Here is an 18,852-nt window from a genome sequence, read left to right as displayed (position 1 = left end):
CATAATTATCCGTTTAATATCCTCATTTAATTTCTCTGTCCGTTCATCTTCTGCTTGTGTTGATAGTACGTGCGTTGGTCTGCTTTCGAATCTGATGAGAACAACTCCATCACTGAACTGTTAACAGTAATTCACTCTCTGCCCTATTTGGCTGTTTCATATCAAATCCTACCCCTGTTTTACCTTTTCCGCAGCAGCTGTTATTACCCGATATTTGTCTGACCAGAAATCCTTACCTTTTTTCCATTTCGCTTCGCTGATCCCAGTATATGTATACTGACTCTGCACTTACCCTTTTCAGATTTTCTACTTTCCCTACAACGTTCAAACTTCGGACATTCCGCTACGATTTGTAGTATGTTACTATTACATTGACTGCTCTATCTTTTCCTCATAGTTACATCCCCTTCCCCCGTTTTGCCAGTCCCATTACTACAATTTTTTTAAAAATATAAAACCATGATCTTGTACATAATAGTTCTCAGCATCCAAACGATGTGTGCGTCGAAATTAACCGGCTTAAGAAGTACTTTCACAAAAAACAAGTATGGTTGCCATCGCACTTTCTGTATCAACTAGAGCATGCAGGAAAATGGCTTTCATACAGGTGCTTGATGCAGGGACTTTCACTGTTTTACCTGTTTATGTGCTGAATTCCATCTGACGCTTTGTGAGACATAACACGGTAGGAAGGGAAAAAACTAAGTTTTGGAGATGTAATGGTTCCAGAAATAATTTCGCAACACTCGTCGTCGCTTTATCATTTTTGCATTCCTTAGAAGTGGGAAGGAGTGGAGCTAGGGGAGGGGCAAAATTTTCACAAAAATAGTAGTGAACTTAGTGTTGCGCGGATAAGCCACATGACAAAACTGATCTGCTATTGCTAGAACACTGTAGAACCATGACGATCCACTTGAAGGAACGAAAGCTGGAGTGTACTGACAATAGTCGGCAGAAGCAAAGTTCAAATACAACCGCACTTCTAATTGTGGTTCAGGGTTTTGGTTCGTTGTCGGTCCTCCATCTGCAACAACTTCAATATTCATGAAACGTTAACCTTCACAAATAAGAACAGTTCTTCCTTCGACAGTGGCGAATGGTCCTCAAATAATGTGTTGTTTTGAAGAGCATAACAGTGCATTAATCAACTACAATTCTGGAAGCGTTAGCAGGGGATCATCTACTCGTGTACAAATACCATTGTTTTGTGGTCTGAAAAAAAAGAGTTTTGAGATGCGTAAATAGTACTGTACGTCAACGAAAAACAAATGCGTGCACGCAGGCACATATTCACGTATGAGCAGGGGCGCCGACTCTATGGTTGCTCCAGTGCTCGCGCTCCCTCCCTGAATTTTTTTGGTGAAAGGAACTAAAGCAGAATAAATTTAAAAAATACGGAAACATTGGGAAAAAGTCGAAGCTGTCAATCACACCGATTTTGACGTCCCGCTCTCGCGTTGGCCCATGCAACACTGCCTTGCGCTTCTCAGTCCTCCAGAAACAGCTGACAAGTGCTCAGCGCTACTCTCTCGCAGGAACGTCACGGAAGTTTTTGAACGTTCTGCCCCAAGAGCAGCAGCCGGCAGAGATTTCAACGGCCTACTTTTCGCCGACAAAAATTCACTAATGCAGTGCTGTTATTTGTGGAGCAGTAACTTTTAGTTCATATTGTTTTTATTGCCTAATGCAGTATCGTTTAGATGAAACTAGCGACGAGTATCAACACGAGCATGTTTCAATTTGCTTTCGATGTGTCAGTTTCAAATTAATGAATTATTTTTTGGTTTCTGTAATACGGAGTCTACTACATCTGAAGTATTGTTGACAGTTTTGATGGACGTCCTCACTCGTTTTTGAGTATATTTCAAGACAGGCAGAGGTATTGCCGACGGTGCGGCATATACGACAGGCGCTTTTTCTGTGTTGCAACAAAACTCAAAGACGTTGAGCAGCAAGTTCCATATTTTCCCTCTTTGGCCTATTCTTTGAATATTGAGACCCAAGAAGCATTGCAAAATGAGACTATGATGTGAGATTACCTTTCAAATGTGAAAACAATGACCAATTTTCTACGTGGGTCTCCACAGCGACTAGCAATATTTGGCCTCTACATCCTGTGGCTCTTCGGTCTTTTTGCCGTGTCACGTGATGCTTTAGAATAACCATTTTCCCGAATTACGATTAATTAATTTTGTTCTTTGAGGAAATCCGTGCCGTTGCTAAGGCTAAAGGTTTTTTTAAATTTTCCGTGTTCTTTTGAATTTCTCTTTGTCACTATACTTTTTAATGAAATTTTAGAGCCACTTGATATTTACAATGTTTTTCTGCAAAGTTTCTCTCTACAGTTCGATAAAGCCGTGGACAATATTAACAGTCTTCGTACATTCATATTTAAATTGGATGAAGGTGGGACACAGCTGGTATAATTTTGGTTAAAAATGAAACTCCTCCAGATTTTAATTTTATTTGGCTACTAGTTTCGACGTTGCGTCAACGCCATGTTCAGGCCCGTGCATTTTGATGAAATCAATTGTGTGTGGCTCAGTACTAGAAGTCCGCGGTGAGATCAATACGTGCTCCACATGGATGGCGGGCAGTAACTTACAGCTGGAGGAGTATCATTTTTAACAACAACAACAAAAATATTAACCGTGTCCAAGATGTTCTCGAACCGAAGAAAGTTTCTGCGAAGTATGGAGCTCTTGCTTGACCAAAAGTTTTGACTTCGAAGATCCAAAACTTTCAAAAAGTCGAAAGATTTCCCGAAAACCTGAAGACGCCGTTCTACCCTATACTTTCGCCAGCCCTCGAGGTTATTAAGGGAGAATTTATTTTGAGGTTTTAGATATTGTGACCCAGTGTTTCGAGGATCGATTCTGTAACGGTGCTACGACGTATTTCACGCAAACAGAAACATTTCTTCTTTCCAAAACTAAAGACTGACGTTACGTAATAGAATTTTAGAAGAATTCGACCGAGAAAGATTAACTGTGCCCAATAATATGTTAGATGTGTGTAAATCTAAAAATAATTTCGTTGGAAGTGTGGAAGATTCACACAAGCAGTAAAAACCTTCAACGTGCGTCCGTGGCGAACATTTCCATCAGACGACCCACTATTCGTAGATGTTACCGGTATTACCTCGGCGTATCATAAAACGCTCAAAGGACTAAGTGGAAGGACTGGACCTTAGGGCAGGGGAGCATTCACTTTCTATTGTTCACAATATTTATTGAAGTCAATCAACAGAAATAACAATTATCATAAACTTCAAGTGAGAGAACATTTGCACATGAAGCCCATCAGTTGACTTGAAAAACCAAAGAAAGTAAAACAACTTTTCAAATGAGAAAGGTAATACCTTTTTATAAAACGTAGAATACACTGAACGCCTAAAGGGCTACCTAAGATCATTTACAGAGAATTTTAAAACCCCATATATATATATATATATATATATATATATAATTTTAAGGGTAACATTACACATGAACTGTAAATAATTATATTTTGTATTAACCAAATAGTGAAGAAATAACATTCATAATAATAAACTTCCAGTCAAAGAACATTTATACATGAAACCTTTTAGTTGGCTTTAATTACCAATGAATGTATAACAACTTTTCAAATGAAAAATGTAATGCCTTTTTTTTATAGAAAATAGAAAACACTGCAAGCCCAAAGGGCTATCGTAAGTTCATTTACAGACAGTTTTGAAATCTTGCCAAAATATAATCGTTTAAAAGAAACAGTAACCTTACATACGGACTCCCAACTAGACAGGTAATAATATGAATCAGACACTTCACTTACAAATAATTCCCAGCTCACGGCATCGGCCAAGCGCGGACATGAACGTCCAGCGGACGGCCAACACGGGCCACACCTGGTTTACCACTGAGGCCCGATTTATCGGCCCGACCGAGGTCACGAAGCACAGTAGGTGCGCCCGACTTCACTCCCCGGGTGCCCCTCCCCCGAGCGGATAACTCAGAGGGCTGTCATTGGGTGCACCTGGGCCTTAACGGAGCGTTCAGTTCCGTCAGATGCAAGAACAAGCGAGAACTGAAAGGTGTAGCCCAGACCGATCACCTAGGCACAGATGTAGAACAAATTATCAACAATTATAGTCCAACAAATCGCACGTGCTGACGCAGCAACACGCTACAACCAATTGTCTCAAACAGTGCTATGTTAATAAAACCAAAATGAATCACTTAAAACTAAAAAATGGCTCTGCGCACTATGGGACTTAACATCTGAGGTCATCAGTCCCCTAGAACTTAGAACTACTTAAACCTAACCTAACCTAAGGACAATACACACATCCATGCCCGAGGCAGGATTCGAACCTGCGACCGTAGCAGCAGCGCGGTTCCGGACTGAAGCGCCTAGAACAGCTCGGCCACACTGGCCGGCTCACTTAAAACTACTTTAAATAAAAAAGCATCGTAATAGTATCGCAAGAGTTAAAACAAATTGCAACTGCTAAATTTACAAGTAACAATGAAACAAGACCCAGGGTTGAGATATTTTAAGTAACCGATTGAGCTCACTTCCACACGTGACGTCCCCAAAAAACACCAAACGATATTTTATCCTTGCGATAATCGAGCCCTTGGTGGATGCCGACATTCAAACCTCGGCACAAGTGTCTCACGGAGTTCGCGTACTTTGGTACATGACACAGTTCAAGATCCACAGTATTGTCTGGAACAAACTAAACACTCAGTTTTAAAACACTATACACAATAAGCCCCACGGCTTGGATGGTAAGGCAGAATGCCGACGCTGCTAGACTCCAGGCAACAACAGTTCGATCGGAATGATGCAACAAATTGCGTAGCGTTGGACGACAACATGGATTACTAACAGACTTTCATAACTGAGCACTTGCTAATAGTTTGTCTCAGGTGAGGTACACTTGAAATACGGGGGGGGCATAAAGTGTATGGCCAGTGAAAGACATAAACAGAATGATGTCACCTTATCAGGTCAGAGAAATAATCGTCCAGCAGTATCAGAGGAGTAGGTCACCAGTACAATGTCCCAATAAAATGTACTCGGTTTTACGGCCACCAAACTGCTTGGCTGCGCAGACCATGTCAGGACACAGCCGTTACGCCTGTTCCTGTACAATGACCTTTCAAAACACCTCTTCACCGACCGGGTTACCTCCCCTCCTCGGGCAGTCACACCGTCTCCCTCCCCACCTCCAAAAAGCCGCTCGCGCTCGCCCGTCGATCCACTCATCGCCGAGCCACCTCGCGACCGACCCACAAGCGTCCAAAAGTTAGCATCTCTGGACGAATATCGATAACTGAAAAGCCGGCAGGGCTCAGTAGAAACATATTCCTAACGTACGAGAATTAGAAGTTCCATAAAGTTTTAAAAAATACAGCTATTCTATGTGAACTATGGACTAGTTTTTGTATTAATTAATATGGGAAAAGAACCTAATGAACAGTACTTTGTTTACTTTTATGAACTGTTGCCCATACTAACCCGCCTGAAACTGGATTTTCAGGGGGGTTATTTTTCAGCATTTGTGAACTGTGAATTAGAGTACCCATATTAACTTTCAGAGTCCGGCGCCCCTGCGTATGCGTCCCCATACCACTTTCAACCAGGGTGCTCAACCAATTTTCGAACCCAAATCTCTAATGGCCACAGCCTAAATGGTATTATAAGTCTTATAGTTGCAATTAACTTCACTAGTGGGAAAATCGAGACTAGAATTCGAAACTCTATGTTTCATTGGCAGCAGCTAAACTAATAATTAATCTTGTCATACACATTTAGTGTGTTATCTATATATTACACTGTGCAGTCACATTAATGTGACCACTTCTCGAAAGCCTGAATAGCCATGTTTTTCTGTGTGGACCGTTGTGAGGCACACAGGAAGAGATTCAATGAGATCTGAAAGGTACCCACAAATGATGTGGAGCCATACCAACTCCAGTGCAATGGCGAGCTATGGTATGTTTCTCGGTTGAGGGCCCTTGACACGTACAGTGGTCCCACAGACTCTTGATTAGGTTTAAATCCAGGGAGTTTGGCCACCAAGGGAATACGGCAAACAATCCTAGTGCATTTCGAACCAAACACAACCTGTGAGACACATTGGATTCTGCTGCTGGTAGATGCCATCGCGTAGAACAAAATGAAAATGCAGGGTAGGGCTGGATATGGTCCCCAAGGATAGATGCATACTTGATATACTGCGCCTTTTAGAAGATGAGATCGCCCAGGAAATGCCACAAAAACATTACACAGAGAATAACGCCCCCTACTCTGGCCCAGCCCTGCCTGACGATGTGCATTGTTTGACTTCAGACGTTTCAAACCATACACGCCAGCGGCCATCTGTCTGAAACAGCATAAATCGAGATTCATTTGAAAAGGCCACCTGTCACCACTGAGTGGACACTTAGTTGCCGTTGTGCCGTGCAAATTCCAGTCTTCGATGCTAATGAACAGCAGTCAGCACAAGTGCATGAACCAGGCGTCAGTTTCAGAGGCCAATATGCAGCAACGTTTGCTGATCGGTCATTGAGGGGATGCCGTTGGTAGTTCTTTGGTTCATCTGGGCAATCAGTTTCTCACAAGGGAACCTCCCCATCGCACCCCCCTCAGATTTTGTTGTAAGTTGGCACAATGGATAGGCCTTGAAAAACTGAACACAGATCAATCGAGAAAACAGGAAGAAGTTGTGTGGAACTATGAATAAAATAAGCAAAATATAAAAACTGAGTAGTCTATGCGCAAGATAGGCAACATCAAGGAACGTGTTATCCCAGGGGCGCCGTGGTCCGGTGGTTAGCGTGAGCAGCTGCGGAACGAGGAGTCCTTGGTTCAAGGCTTCCCCGGGGGGATAAATTTGCTTTCTTTATTTTCGCAAAGTTATGATCTGTCCGTTCGTTCATTGACGTCTCTGTTCACTGTAATAAGTTTAGTGTCTGTGTTTTGCGACCGCACCGCAAAACCGTGCGATTAGTAGACGAAAGGACGGGCCTCCAATGGGAAGGTCATAGGTCAACCGATTCCTCCACAAGAAAACACGTCTTATATATTCTATACGACAATGGTGACGGCATGTGCGTCACATGACAGGAATATGTTGTCGACCCACCTAACTTGTACACTTGGCGAATAGGTAAAAGATTCTTCTACCTTGCCCGATTTAGGTTTAAATTTAAGAGTTTGTCACATAAACTGCAACAAATGAATGCAACAGTTTCACAGTCGCACAGTTTTCCCTGTGCTCTGTCAAAACATCCCCATACTACGGCGCAGTTACCTCGCATCGGACTGACGGACGGACAGATAATAATTGTCTGAAAATAAAAAAATAAACTTTTCACTAGAGGGAAGACTTGAACCAAGGACCTCTCGCTCCGGAGCTGCTCACTCTAACCTCTTTTTTTTTTTTTTTTTTTTTTTTTTTTTTTTTTTTTTTAATCTCATTTTGTTCGCTTTTGTTCGTTGTATCTGCTCGGGGCGGACGTCGTAAGACATCCGTTTAAGTTTGTTGTTGATCGATTAACTCAGTTTTTTTATTACAGAGGGCAGCTAACCCTCTGACCGAACACGCTGAGCTACCGTGCCGGCTATCGCCTCTGTGCTCACAGTTTCCTTGATGTTGCCTATCTTGCGCATGGACTACTCAGTTTGTATATTTGGCTTATTTTTTTCACAGTTCAACACAACTTCTTCCTGTTTTCTCGATTGATCTGTGTTCAGTTTTTCAAGGCCTATCCACTGTGCCAACTTGTAACTAAATCTGAGGGGGGTGCGATGGGGAGGTTCCCTTGTCAGCAGCTGCACATCTATTCACCTACTAGATATCCCCATAGCCGTCGTTCACCCTTGTCATCTACACTCCTGGAAATGGAAAAAAGAACACATTGACACCGGTGTGTCAGACCCACCATACTTGCTCCGGACACTGCGAGAGGGCTGTACAAGCAATGATCACACGCACGGCACAGCGGACACACCAGGAACCGCGGTGTTGGCCGTCGAATGGCGCTAGCTGCGCAGCATTTGTGCACCGCCGCCGTCAGTGTCAGCCAGTTTGCCGTGGCATTCGGAGCTCCATCGCAGTCTTTAACACTGGTAGCATGCCGCGACAGCGTGGACGTGAACCGTATGTGCAGTTGACGGACTTTGAGCGAGGGCGTATAGTGGGCATGCGGGAGGCCGGGTGGACGTACCGCCGAATTGCTCAACACGTGGGGCGTGAGGTCTCCACAGTACATCGATGTTGTCGCCAGTGGTCGGCGGAAGGTGCACGTGCCCGTCGACCTGGGACCGGACCGCAGCGACGCACGGATGCACGCCAAGACCGTAGGATCCTACGCAGTGCCGTAGGGGACCGCACCGCCACTTCCCAGCAAATTAGGGACACTGTTGCTCCTGGGGTATCGGCGAGGACCATTCGCAACCGTCTCCATGAAGCTGGGCTACGGTCCCGCACACCGTTAGGCCGTCTTCCGCTCACGCCCCAACATCGTGCAGCCCGCCTCCAGTGGTGTCACGACAGGCGTGAATGGAGGGACGAATGGAGACGTGTCGTCTTCAGCGATGAGAGTCGCTTCTGCCTTGGTGCCAATGATGGTCGTATGCGTATTTGGCGCCGTGCAGGTGAGCGCCACAATCAGGACTGCATACGACCGAGGCACACAGGGCCAACACCCGGCATCATGGTGTGGGGAGCGATCTCCTACACTGGCCGTACACCACTGGTGACCGTCGAGGGGACACTGAATAGTGCACGGTACATCCAAACCGTCATCGAACCCATCGTTCTACCATTCCTAGACCGGCAAGGGAACTTGCTGTTCCAACAGGACAATGCACGTCCGCATGTATCCCGTGCCACCCAACGTGCTCTAGAAGGTGTAAGTCAACTACCCTGGCCAGCAAGATCTCCGGATCTGTCCCCCATTGAGCATGTTTGGGACTGGATGAAGCGTCGTCTCACGCGGTCTGCACGTCCAGCACGAACGCTGGTCCAACTGAGGCGCCAGGTGGAAATGGCATGGCAAGCCGTTCCACAGGACTACATCCAGCATCTCTACGATCGTCTCCATGGGAGAATAGCAGCCTGCATTGCTGCGAAAGGTGGATATACACTGTACTAGTGCCGACATTGTGCATGCTCTGTTGCCTGTGTCTATGTGCCTGTGGTTCTGTCAGTGTGATCATGTGATGTATCTGACCCCAGGAATGTGTCAATAAAGTTTCCCCTTCCTGGGACAATGAATTCACGGTGTTCTTATTTCAATTTCCAGGAGTGTATGTTCTGAGGTGCACAACAGTTACCTCATGTGAGGTAACGGGCGATATGTGGCGCCCTGGAAATATTCTAAATTCGCAGTTGGCGAGGCCTCTCGGCGGGCCGGCCGGTGCTCGTCGGCGGCTACGCGGTGCCGAACGTTATCCGGGGTCCATTGGCCGCATGGCTGGGAATTTCGTGGTGACGCTGTGCTGATGAAGGAGACATGCAGAGAATGCCAAAGATGGCGGACTTACCTTAATGGCAGGCATTTCACAGTTCGTATAGAAATTAATAGTAGCCAGACGAATCATGATACCTCAAAAAGAAACCTGCACATTACCATTATTTGCACGATGATTCTGATGGTGTAATCAGATTTTCACTATATTTATTAGTTTAAAGTTTAGTATCTGACGATAAATTATACAAGTAACACCCAGCAACGAATTTCCAAAATCTAAACAGTTCATCAGATTTCATCGATCTATGTGTCTTTCGAAAGCTATTAGTGTAAACCTAAATTGGTATAAATTACAGGCATGTAACTTGGATAGTACATGAGTTACTGGAGGTCAAAGTGGCCGATTACTATCGATCGCATAAGGCCGTAAGTACTCCACAGTTACACGAAAAAACGGTAGCAGCATGCTTATAAATATATTTATTCATCTATGTCTTTCTTTATATCCTATATATACTATTCATGAAGAAATTGGTCAATTATTTACTATGTTTTAGAAAGCACACAGACATTTGGCTGCTGGCTTACTTCTGTTCTATTCCTTTGATATATGTTTATTTAATTTGTTTATGTATTTAATAATGTGTGTTAGAGCGTGTTTATGGTCCAGTCGTAGGAATATTTATTTAATTTCAAGTTATTTAAATGTAAATCCAGTATTTCGAAAGTGTTTCATTATGTTTCTGAATGTGAGATGGCTTGAAGACATGGCGGGAGCACTTTAGCCCATACACAGCGCTCGTGATTGGGAAGACTGGACGGAAGTGGGAGAAGAGCATTGTTTCCAGAGAGGACAGAGAGGGGAGTTCTGAACAGGGTGGCGCGAGGGGCGGTACGGACAGGACACGGGAGGTGCTGGACGCGACAGATAGAAATACTTTGGAGTGCCGACTTGTGAACGTGTGAGATTTCCGTGGTTTCTACAGTGAAGACATAGTATACGTTTAGAAGTTAATATCTCACGAACGATGTTGTCGTTCATAACTAATTACGTGAAGTAGGAATCTATTGTTTCCCTGTTATTCAACTTGTAATTTATTTAATTGCTGGACCATCGTCACCAGTAAGTGTTTTGCAGAAATATAACACGTTCTCAAAAGTACTTCTATTATCGTACCCATCATTTAAAGTCATTAAGATAGTACCTGCAGATTTTTTTAAATTGTAATCTTTCCTTTATAAATTTCTACGTTACATTCGCAATTGCTGCATTATAGGAACCTTCAACCATTCGATTCATGTGTATATTCGTATTGTATACTGTAGACTCAGCAGTATTTGGTTTGTCATGCGGCAACTACGTATCCCAGCCCCTAGACGACGAAACCAGCCAAAACGTTTAATATTTCAACACTGAGTCAGAGGGAACGTAGTTGAGGGCCACCATCACCATATTATTTCATTACATTTTTTTTTTGAAAGCCCGCACTCGGCACCAGTTTTCGATAGCGCCATCTTGCCATGCGCGGTATACTTTAAGCTCGGCGGCACACAGACTTATTAGCCGTTTTGGAAATGCTTCTACCCTTGACTCGAAAGCCACTGACATGGTCTTTTAGACGTCAGATAAATCGCTCCGTTTCCGCATTACGACAACGACTGCACCATTTACCGCGTCCCCTCGAGATGCTTTATATACAGTCCACTGCCAGTGCTGCCACCTTCCGTACGTGTGTGGTTACTGCACGTTGACGTCGAACATTGCCGATGGTCACGTTAATGTGACCGGACTGTGGCTGCACGTTGCACATAAAATTATGCATATAAAACAATATATTTCAAAGAATTTTAAAAATTCGTTAATATGTTCCAACATTCGGATGTTTTAACAAAACGACAGTAAAAGCAACTGAAATGCCCTATCAAGCCACTTACGACACAAATAGCACATAGGCAGAGCACTTAGAGAAAACAAATTTGCTTCAGTATAGCATGTAGTTGGAATTTCTCAAACATGTTAATTCAAGTTCGTTAATGAGAGGCAGAAAACTGGCTGTTCGTTCTCATTGGTGTCCCGTGAACTCACTGGAATGGGTTTCCTTAGTAAAACGAGGGCACAGACTGTACAATGGAATTTATACGCAAGGTCTGCGAAATACAGAGCTGTTATGTTTGTAATATTTTAATGTTTAATAATTAATGATTTACCATTTACGCTCCTTGAGGCGTAAATGAGTGACCAATCGACTAATAGCATTGAAGTGGTCGAGGGAAGAGTGTATATTGAGTTATTGCATACTATTTGTCTGGGTAATTCTAAGTCAAGAAGTTTCTAGACAAAAGATTTGTATAGTACAAAGTTCTTTCTAGCAGTACATATGGAACTAGTTGTCACCTACATGTAGTAATTCGGAAGCACATCTGATAAAGTAATCAGGCTAATCCTTACTAAGTTAAGTATTAGCACTATCTTTCGCCGACCTCTTCAGTTATAATTATAAATATGACTTCCCACTATTATAGATTACAGTGGCGTCAAACAGGATTTCAGAAATAGAAAATATCACCGAAATAACGAGTTAGGTTATTAGGAACGGCGATTCCAAATGAAAAAATTGAATACAGAAGAAGAGATAAAAGGAGGGAGAATATGTTGCACTATTCTTAACAGCAAAACCTTCAAACTCAGCCTTTCTTGATTGTAACTAGCACACATCTTAAAATCTGAGCAGAGATCAAGTATTTTGACCAAATATTACAAAATTATGAACAGGATTTTTAGTATTTGTAGTTCAATCTCAGCAGCATAAGAATACCTTTTTATCCACTACTTAAGTACTACCTCAACAAAATGTTTATTCTTCTTTCCAGCCCGGTCCGTTTCCGCTTGTGAAAAAACAACTCAGCTGAAACTTCCTTGCACGTTAAAACTGAGTGGCAGATCGAGACTCGAACTCGTGACCTTTGCCTTTCGCAGGAAAGTGCTCTACCGACTTTTATTTTTAATTTTGTTCGGTTTTGTTCGTTGCGTTTGGTCTGGGCGGACGTCACATGACATCCATTCATTTCGATCGTTGATTCCTTTACTCCCAGCGCCGAACACGTTGAGCTACCCTAACATGACTCAGGACCCCTCCTCACAGCTTTACTTCTGGCAGTAACTCGTTTCCAACGTTCCAAACCTGACAGATCCCCTGCGAAACTTGCAAAACTAGCACTCCTGGAAGAAAGGATCCTGCGGAGACATGGCTTAGCGACAGCCTGGGGAATGTTTCCAGAACAAAATTTTCGCTCTGCGGGGGAGTGTGTAGTGATATGAAACTCGGTCTGTCACGCAGTTTTAGTGTGCCGGGAAGTTTCATACCAGCGCACACTGCACTGCAGAGTGAAGCTTTCTTCTACAACTCAGATGCTGCTGGCTCTCTCACCAGTCGCACTTGGCAGTGATCGCGCTTTAGTTGCCTCGATTGCCGGTTTCAGAGAACCACACCGGTCAGCGCTGTCACGCGCATTGAACGTGTAGTCTGCGGCTGCCAGTTCTGGTGCCGCTATGCGCCTGCAACACATAAACAGTGTTTATGGGTCGTCACCAGAGCCGCCGTCTACCGAAATTACTGCAACAGTTGCGCGTCTCTTTTCTAACCATAATCACTACCGTGCAACAATTTGTGCCTCTCGGAGCGTTTAACCGCCTATAAAGCAGCACATTCACACACCAGAAATATTCAGCTCTTAGATTTCTGTGCATGAATGAACAAAAAAAAAAAAAAGCCTAGCATTTTATCCTTAAACGCAGTCACCAGACATGACATCAGCATCTCCCAAGAGCAAGTACAGAGTCTTTCAAAGAGGATACACGTATTTCGAATGCGTATATTTATTAAACTGTAAGACATACCGTTATGGAACTTGGGACGCATACTTACGAGTCTCTCAAGATTAGCATACAGATACTCAATATGTCCTACACCAGCAACACGAACAATATCACATCTATCTTCATGAATTACTCTCATATTCGGGTAAGCACGTCGTTCATCAGTGATGTTACAGCAGTACGGATTCGGTTCTTCAGCGCTTCTATTACTTGTGGTAGTGTTGGCGCATAAACATTATCCTTAATGAAAAACCACGGGAAGAAGTCACAGGGCGACAAATCTCGTGACCGGGGAGGCCAGCGGAAAAGAGCTAAGTCGCTGGCTGTTTGACTACCAATCCAACGGATCGGTAGAGTGTCATTCAGATATTCGCGCACTGGACTTCAATGAGGCGGTGCCCTGTCTTAATGAAAAATGAAGTTGTCCTCGTTCAGCTTCGGAAACAATCAGTTTTGTAACAAAGCAAGATACTGCTGACCGTTAACCATGTTTCCATCAAAGAATAAAGTGCCGTAATTAGATGAGCAGGATGTCGCACAAACCACATTGTCTTTGCGTGAATGTCGTACACGTTTAATGTGTGCATTTAGGTTCTGTAGGCCCCAAATTCGAACACTGCTTTTTGTTTACTTTCCCATTAAAAAGGTGGGAAGTCGCTTCATCACTAAAAACGATGCGTTGTGAAGAAGTGTTTTCATTGTCAATAACATTCTGAAGCTCATCAGAAAAGCCAGGCATTTGCGTTTGTCGTAATGACGTAGAGCCTGTAACAGGTGCAACTTGGACGGCACCATAACCAACCGTCATTTCAAACCACGCCAAACTGTAGTAGGCAGTTGTAACTCTCGATTGGCACGACGAGTCTATTTTATAGAACTACGCTGGAAAACAGCCTGATCTCGTGTGACATTTTTCTATGGAACACAAGGCTGGCCAGGACTCTTTCCTTTACAAACAAGCACCTCCTGTGTCTACAAACTGTCGATACCATCTGCGAACGTTCCATCCATTCGGAGGATCATCTTGGTACCTTAACCAGAAACGTCTTTGCACTGTAATCACGGATTTACACATCGAAAACACGAGAACAAAAAATATTTCTGCTGCGAGGTAGCCGTTTTGCTACATAATCTGACAGGAGACAACCGACATCTAGCGACATTGAATATAAACTGGACAGTGTATTCGTTCCTCCAATAACCTAGCCGTGGCGTAGCGATCGATGGTTTTGACAGCGTAATACTTTGTAATTCGTTTATTCTTTCTGGAACACTTATGTTCTAAGGCAACTTATTGTTCGTAATGCAATTAATCATTTCGATTTTCAAAGATAAAACTATATATTGTCACTACCATATTTCTACAATAATCTTTGCTGCTATTTTCAACGTTAATTTTTCAAAATAAGAGCCACGAATCGCCTCCTATCTTGTGTCTATCTCTTACTGCCATCTCAGAGTATAAGCACCTTTTGTACTTATTCCTAAGAATTAGAGAGATAAGTAACGGATAAACAGTGCCCGCCCGGTTGGCCGTGCGGTCTAACGCACAGCTTTCCGGGCGGGAAGGAGCGCCTGGTCGCCGGCACGAATCCGCCAGGTGGATTTGTGTCGAGGTCCGGAGAGCCGGCCAGTCTGTGGATGGTTTTTAGGCGGGTTCCCATCTGCCTCGGCAAATGCAGGCTGGTTCCCCTTATTCCGCCTCAGCTACACTATGTCGGCGATTGCTGCGCAAACAAGTTCTCCACGTACGCGTACATCACCATTACTCTACCACGCAAACATAGGGGTTACACTCGTCTGGTGTGAGACGGTCCCTGGGGGAGTCCACCGGGGCCAAACCACACAATAACCCTGGGTTCGGTATGGGGCGGCGGAGGGGTGAAGTGGACTGCGGTAGTCGTGTGGGGTTGTGGACCACTGCGGCTGCGGCGGGGACGGAGCCTCTCCGTCGTTTCTAGGTCCCCGGTTAACATAACATAACGGATAAATAAAACAACAACTGCTACTGCTACTACTACTGTGACGAGGAGATGTGTGCCGGAGGGAGAAGCATAGCACACAAAGTGTAATTAAGTGCTATAAAAAAGAGTCCCGATGCCTTTCCGATGCTGTTTTCAAGGACAAAAAATGATTGTTGCGGCAAAAGGGTAACGTGATCTGGCTTAGTTACGGAACATATTCATATTTATATATAAATACAGTCGTATTTTTTCTAAGAGGATAGTATTCACTTTTTCATATACAGGGTGTTTCAAAAAGGACCGGTATATTTGAAACGGCAATAAAAAGTAAACGAGCAGCGATAGAAATACACCGTTTGTTGCAATATGCTTGGGACAACAGTACATATTCAGGCAGACAAACTTTCGAAATTACAGTAGTTACAATTTTCAACAACAGATGGCGCTGCAAGTGATGTGAAAGATATAGAAGACAACGCAGTCTGTGGGTGCGCCATTCTGTACATCGTCTTTCTGCTGTAAGCGTGTGCTGTTCACAACGTGCAAGTGTGCTGTAGACAACATGGTTTATTCCTTAGAACAGAGGATTTTTCTGGTGTTGGAATTCCACCGCCTAGAACACAGTGTTGTTGCAACAAGACGAAGTTTTCAACGGAGGTTTAATGTATCCAAAGGACCGAAAAGCGATACAATAAAGGATCTGTTTGAAAAATTTCAACGGGCTGGGAACGTGACAGATGGAAATGAGCGTTTGGCGTCATTGGCCGGGAGGCCCCTCGCGGGGCAGGTCCGGCCGCCATATCGCAGGTCTTATTACATTCGGCGCCACATTGGGCGACCTGCACGCCTGATGGGGATGAAATGATGATGAACACAACACAACACCCAGTCCCTGAGCGGAGAAAATCTCCGACCCAGCCGGGAATCGAACCCGGGCCCAGAGGACGGCAATCCGTCACGCTGATCACTCAGCTACTGGGGCGGACAACGTGACAGATGAACGTGCTGGAAAGGTAGGGCGACCGCGTACGGCAACCACAGAGGGCAACGCGCAGCTAGTGCAGCAGGTGATCCAACAGCGGCCTCGGGTTTCCGTTCGCCGTGTTGCAGCTGCGGTCCAAATGACGCCAACGTCCACGTATCATCTCATGCGCCAGAGTTTACACCTCTATCCATACAAAATTCAAACGCGGCAACCCCTCAGCGCCGCTACCATTGCTGCACGAGAGACATTCGCTAACGATATAGTGCACAGGATTGATGACGGCGATATGCATGTGGGCAGCATTTGGTTTACTGACGAAGCTTATTTTTACCTGGACGGCTTCGTCAATAAACAGAACTGGCGCATATGGGGAACCGAAAAGCCCCATGTTGCAGTCCCATCGTCCCTGCATCCTCAAAAAGTACTGGTCTGGGCCGCCATTTCTTCCAAAGGAATCATTGGCCCAATTTTCAGATCCGAAACGATTACTGCATCACGCTATCTGGACATTCTTCGTGAATTTGTGGCGGTACAAACTGCCTTAGACGACACTGCGAACACCTCGTGGTTTATGCAAGATGGTGCCCGGCCACATCGCACGGCCTACGTCTTTAATTTCCTGAATGAATATTTCGATGATCGTGTGATTGCTTTGGGCTATCCGAAACATACAGGAGGCGGCGTGGATTGGCCTCCCTATTCGCCAGACATGAACCCCTGTGACTTCTTTCTGTGGGGACACTTGAAAGACCAGGTGTACCGCCAGAATCCAGAAACAATTGAACAGCTGAAGCAGTACATCTCATCTGCATGTGAAGCCATTCCGCCAGACACGTTGTCAAAGGTTTCGGGTAATTTCATATAGAGACTACGCAATATTATTGCTACGCATGGTGGATATGTGGAAAATATCGTACTATAGAGTATCCCAGACCGCAGCGTCATCTGTTGTTGAAAATTGTAACTACTGTAATTTCGAAAGTTTGTCTGCCTGAAAATGTACTGTTGTCCCAAGCATATTGCAACAAACGGTGTATTTCTATCGCTGCTTGTTTAGTTTTTATTGCCGTTTCAAATATACCGGTCATTTTTGAAACACCCTGTACATACAGAGGGTAGACAAAATATAACGTTAACAGTGGTAGTAATGGGATGGATGTGTTTGACGATCGCGCTGGACTGTGCTTGTTCAATACCTACTAGGCATCAGTGCAGGTTGTTTACGAGTAGCGGACTCTTCGCATTTGCATTAGAGGCCGAGGTCGACGTGCAATGAAAGACCTAACAGAGTTCCAAAGGGGGCAGATTGTGGGGCGCCGATTAGCTGGAGAGTCAGTAACCAAGACAGTCAACTCGTTGAATGTTTCACGAGCAACTGTTTCAACAGACATGACAGCCTACAAAAAAATGGAAAGACATCATCGCGTAAAAGTAATAGTAGGCGCAAATCAAAAGTAAATGACAGAAATCGTCGTATGCTAACAAGAATTGTATCAAAACAAAACAATTCTACGGCGGTTAAAATGACTGCAGAGCTCAATAGCCTTCTTCGAGACCCCGTTTCTAGCGACACTGTCCGCCGAGGACTATATAAAGGGAAAATTCGTGGACGAGCTGCTATATCGAAACCATTAGTGACGACAGCCAAGTCAAAGAAGTGTAAAACATGGTGTCAGGGGCATAAATCCTGGACGGCTGATCAGTGGAAACACGTCATACGGTCCGACGAGTCAGCGTTTTCGTTATTTCCAACATGGGACTGGGTTTACGTGCGAAGAACGCCAAAAGAAACCTACTATCCCGATTGCTTGATTCCAACGTGTAAGCATGGAGGTGGAAGTGTGATGGTGTGGTCAGCCATATCATGGTATTCTGCTGATCCCATCATTGGTCTCAAAGGCCGTTTTACAGCCAACGATTATGTGAACATTTCAGGTGATTATGTGCACAATATGATTCAAAAGTTGCTCCCCAACAATGATGCCATATTTCAGGACGATAATGCACCCATTCAGACAGCCAGACAGCCAGACAGTAGAATCGTGGTATGAGGAGCATGCAACTGAGCTGCAGCGTCTTCCTTGGCCTGCACAGTCCCCGAACTTCAGTATTATCGAACCCTTGTGGACGATATTGGAGCGCAGACTCCGGAGCGGATTCCCGCCTCCCTCGTCGCAACAGGAGTTAGAAGAGATTCTGATCGAAGAGTGACATAATATTCCACTGGAGACTATACATCATTATACGTTAGAATTCTAATAATAATCGCAGCTACATTACCGGCAAATGGGGGTCCAAGCCCTTATTAATAAACCATTTTCAAGTAAGCACAAGTGTTCACATTATTTTGCCTATGCCCTGAGTATGGGCAGAAATAGTGGGGAAGGAGGACACAGACAGAGAGGGGCACAGATAATTTTTTCTTCTAGTGGGGGCATCAGTTCTGTTCAAGTACAACATCTTCAGTCAGATCGGTATCTCAAGATATTAGCTGCTGAACTGCCGGAAATTTATACCTGGAACACATGCTTCTACGGAAAATTCTAATAGAAGTAA

At 44.3% G+C, this 18,852-nt stretch overlaps 1 protein-coding gene across 2 annotated transcripts in view; it reads right to left on the bottom strand.

Moving 5' to 3' along the window:
• Positions 1 to 3,708: 3,708 nt before the first annotated feature.
• LOC124549481 (geranylgeranyl pyrophosphate synthase) overlaps positions 3,709 to 18,852 on the bottom strand; it is a 110,691-nt gene continuing 95,547 nt past the window's right edge. Inside the window, exon 7 of one of the 2 annotated variants that reach the window (XM_047125248.1) lies at positions 3,709 to 4,095. In XM_047125248.1, coding sequence (XP_046981204.1) covers positions 4,046 to 4,095 — 50 coding nt within the window. In that variant the 3' untranslated portion in view covers positions 3,709 to 4,045. The remainder of the gene's footprint in view (positions 4,096 to 18,852) is intronic. The other variant, XM_047125246.1, reaches the window with a different exon arrangement.

Source organism: Schistocerca americana, chromosome 1 (genome assembly GCF_021461395.2).
Source record: "Schistocerca americana isolate TAMUIC-IGC-003095 chromosome 1, iqSchAmer2.1, whole genome shotgun sequence".
Lineage (NCBI taxonomy): Eukaryota > Metazoa > Arthropoda > Insecta > Orthoptera > Acrididae > Schistocerca > Schistocerca americana.
The sequence above is the reverse complement of the archived record's forward strand: the minus strand, read 5'-3'. Positions and strand labels throughout refer to the sequence as shown.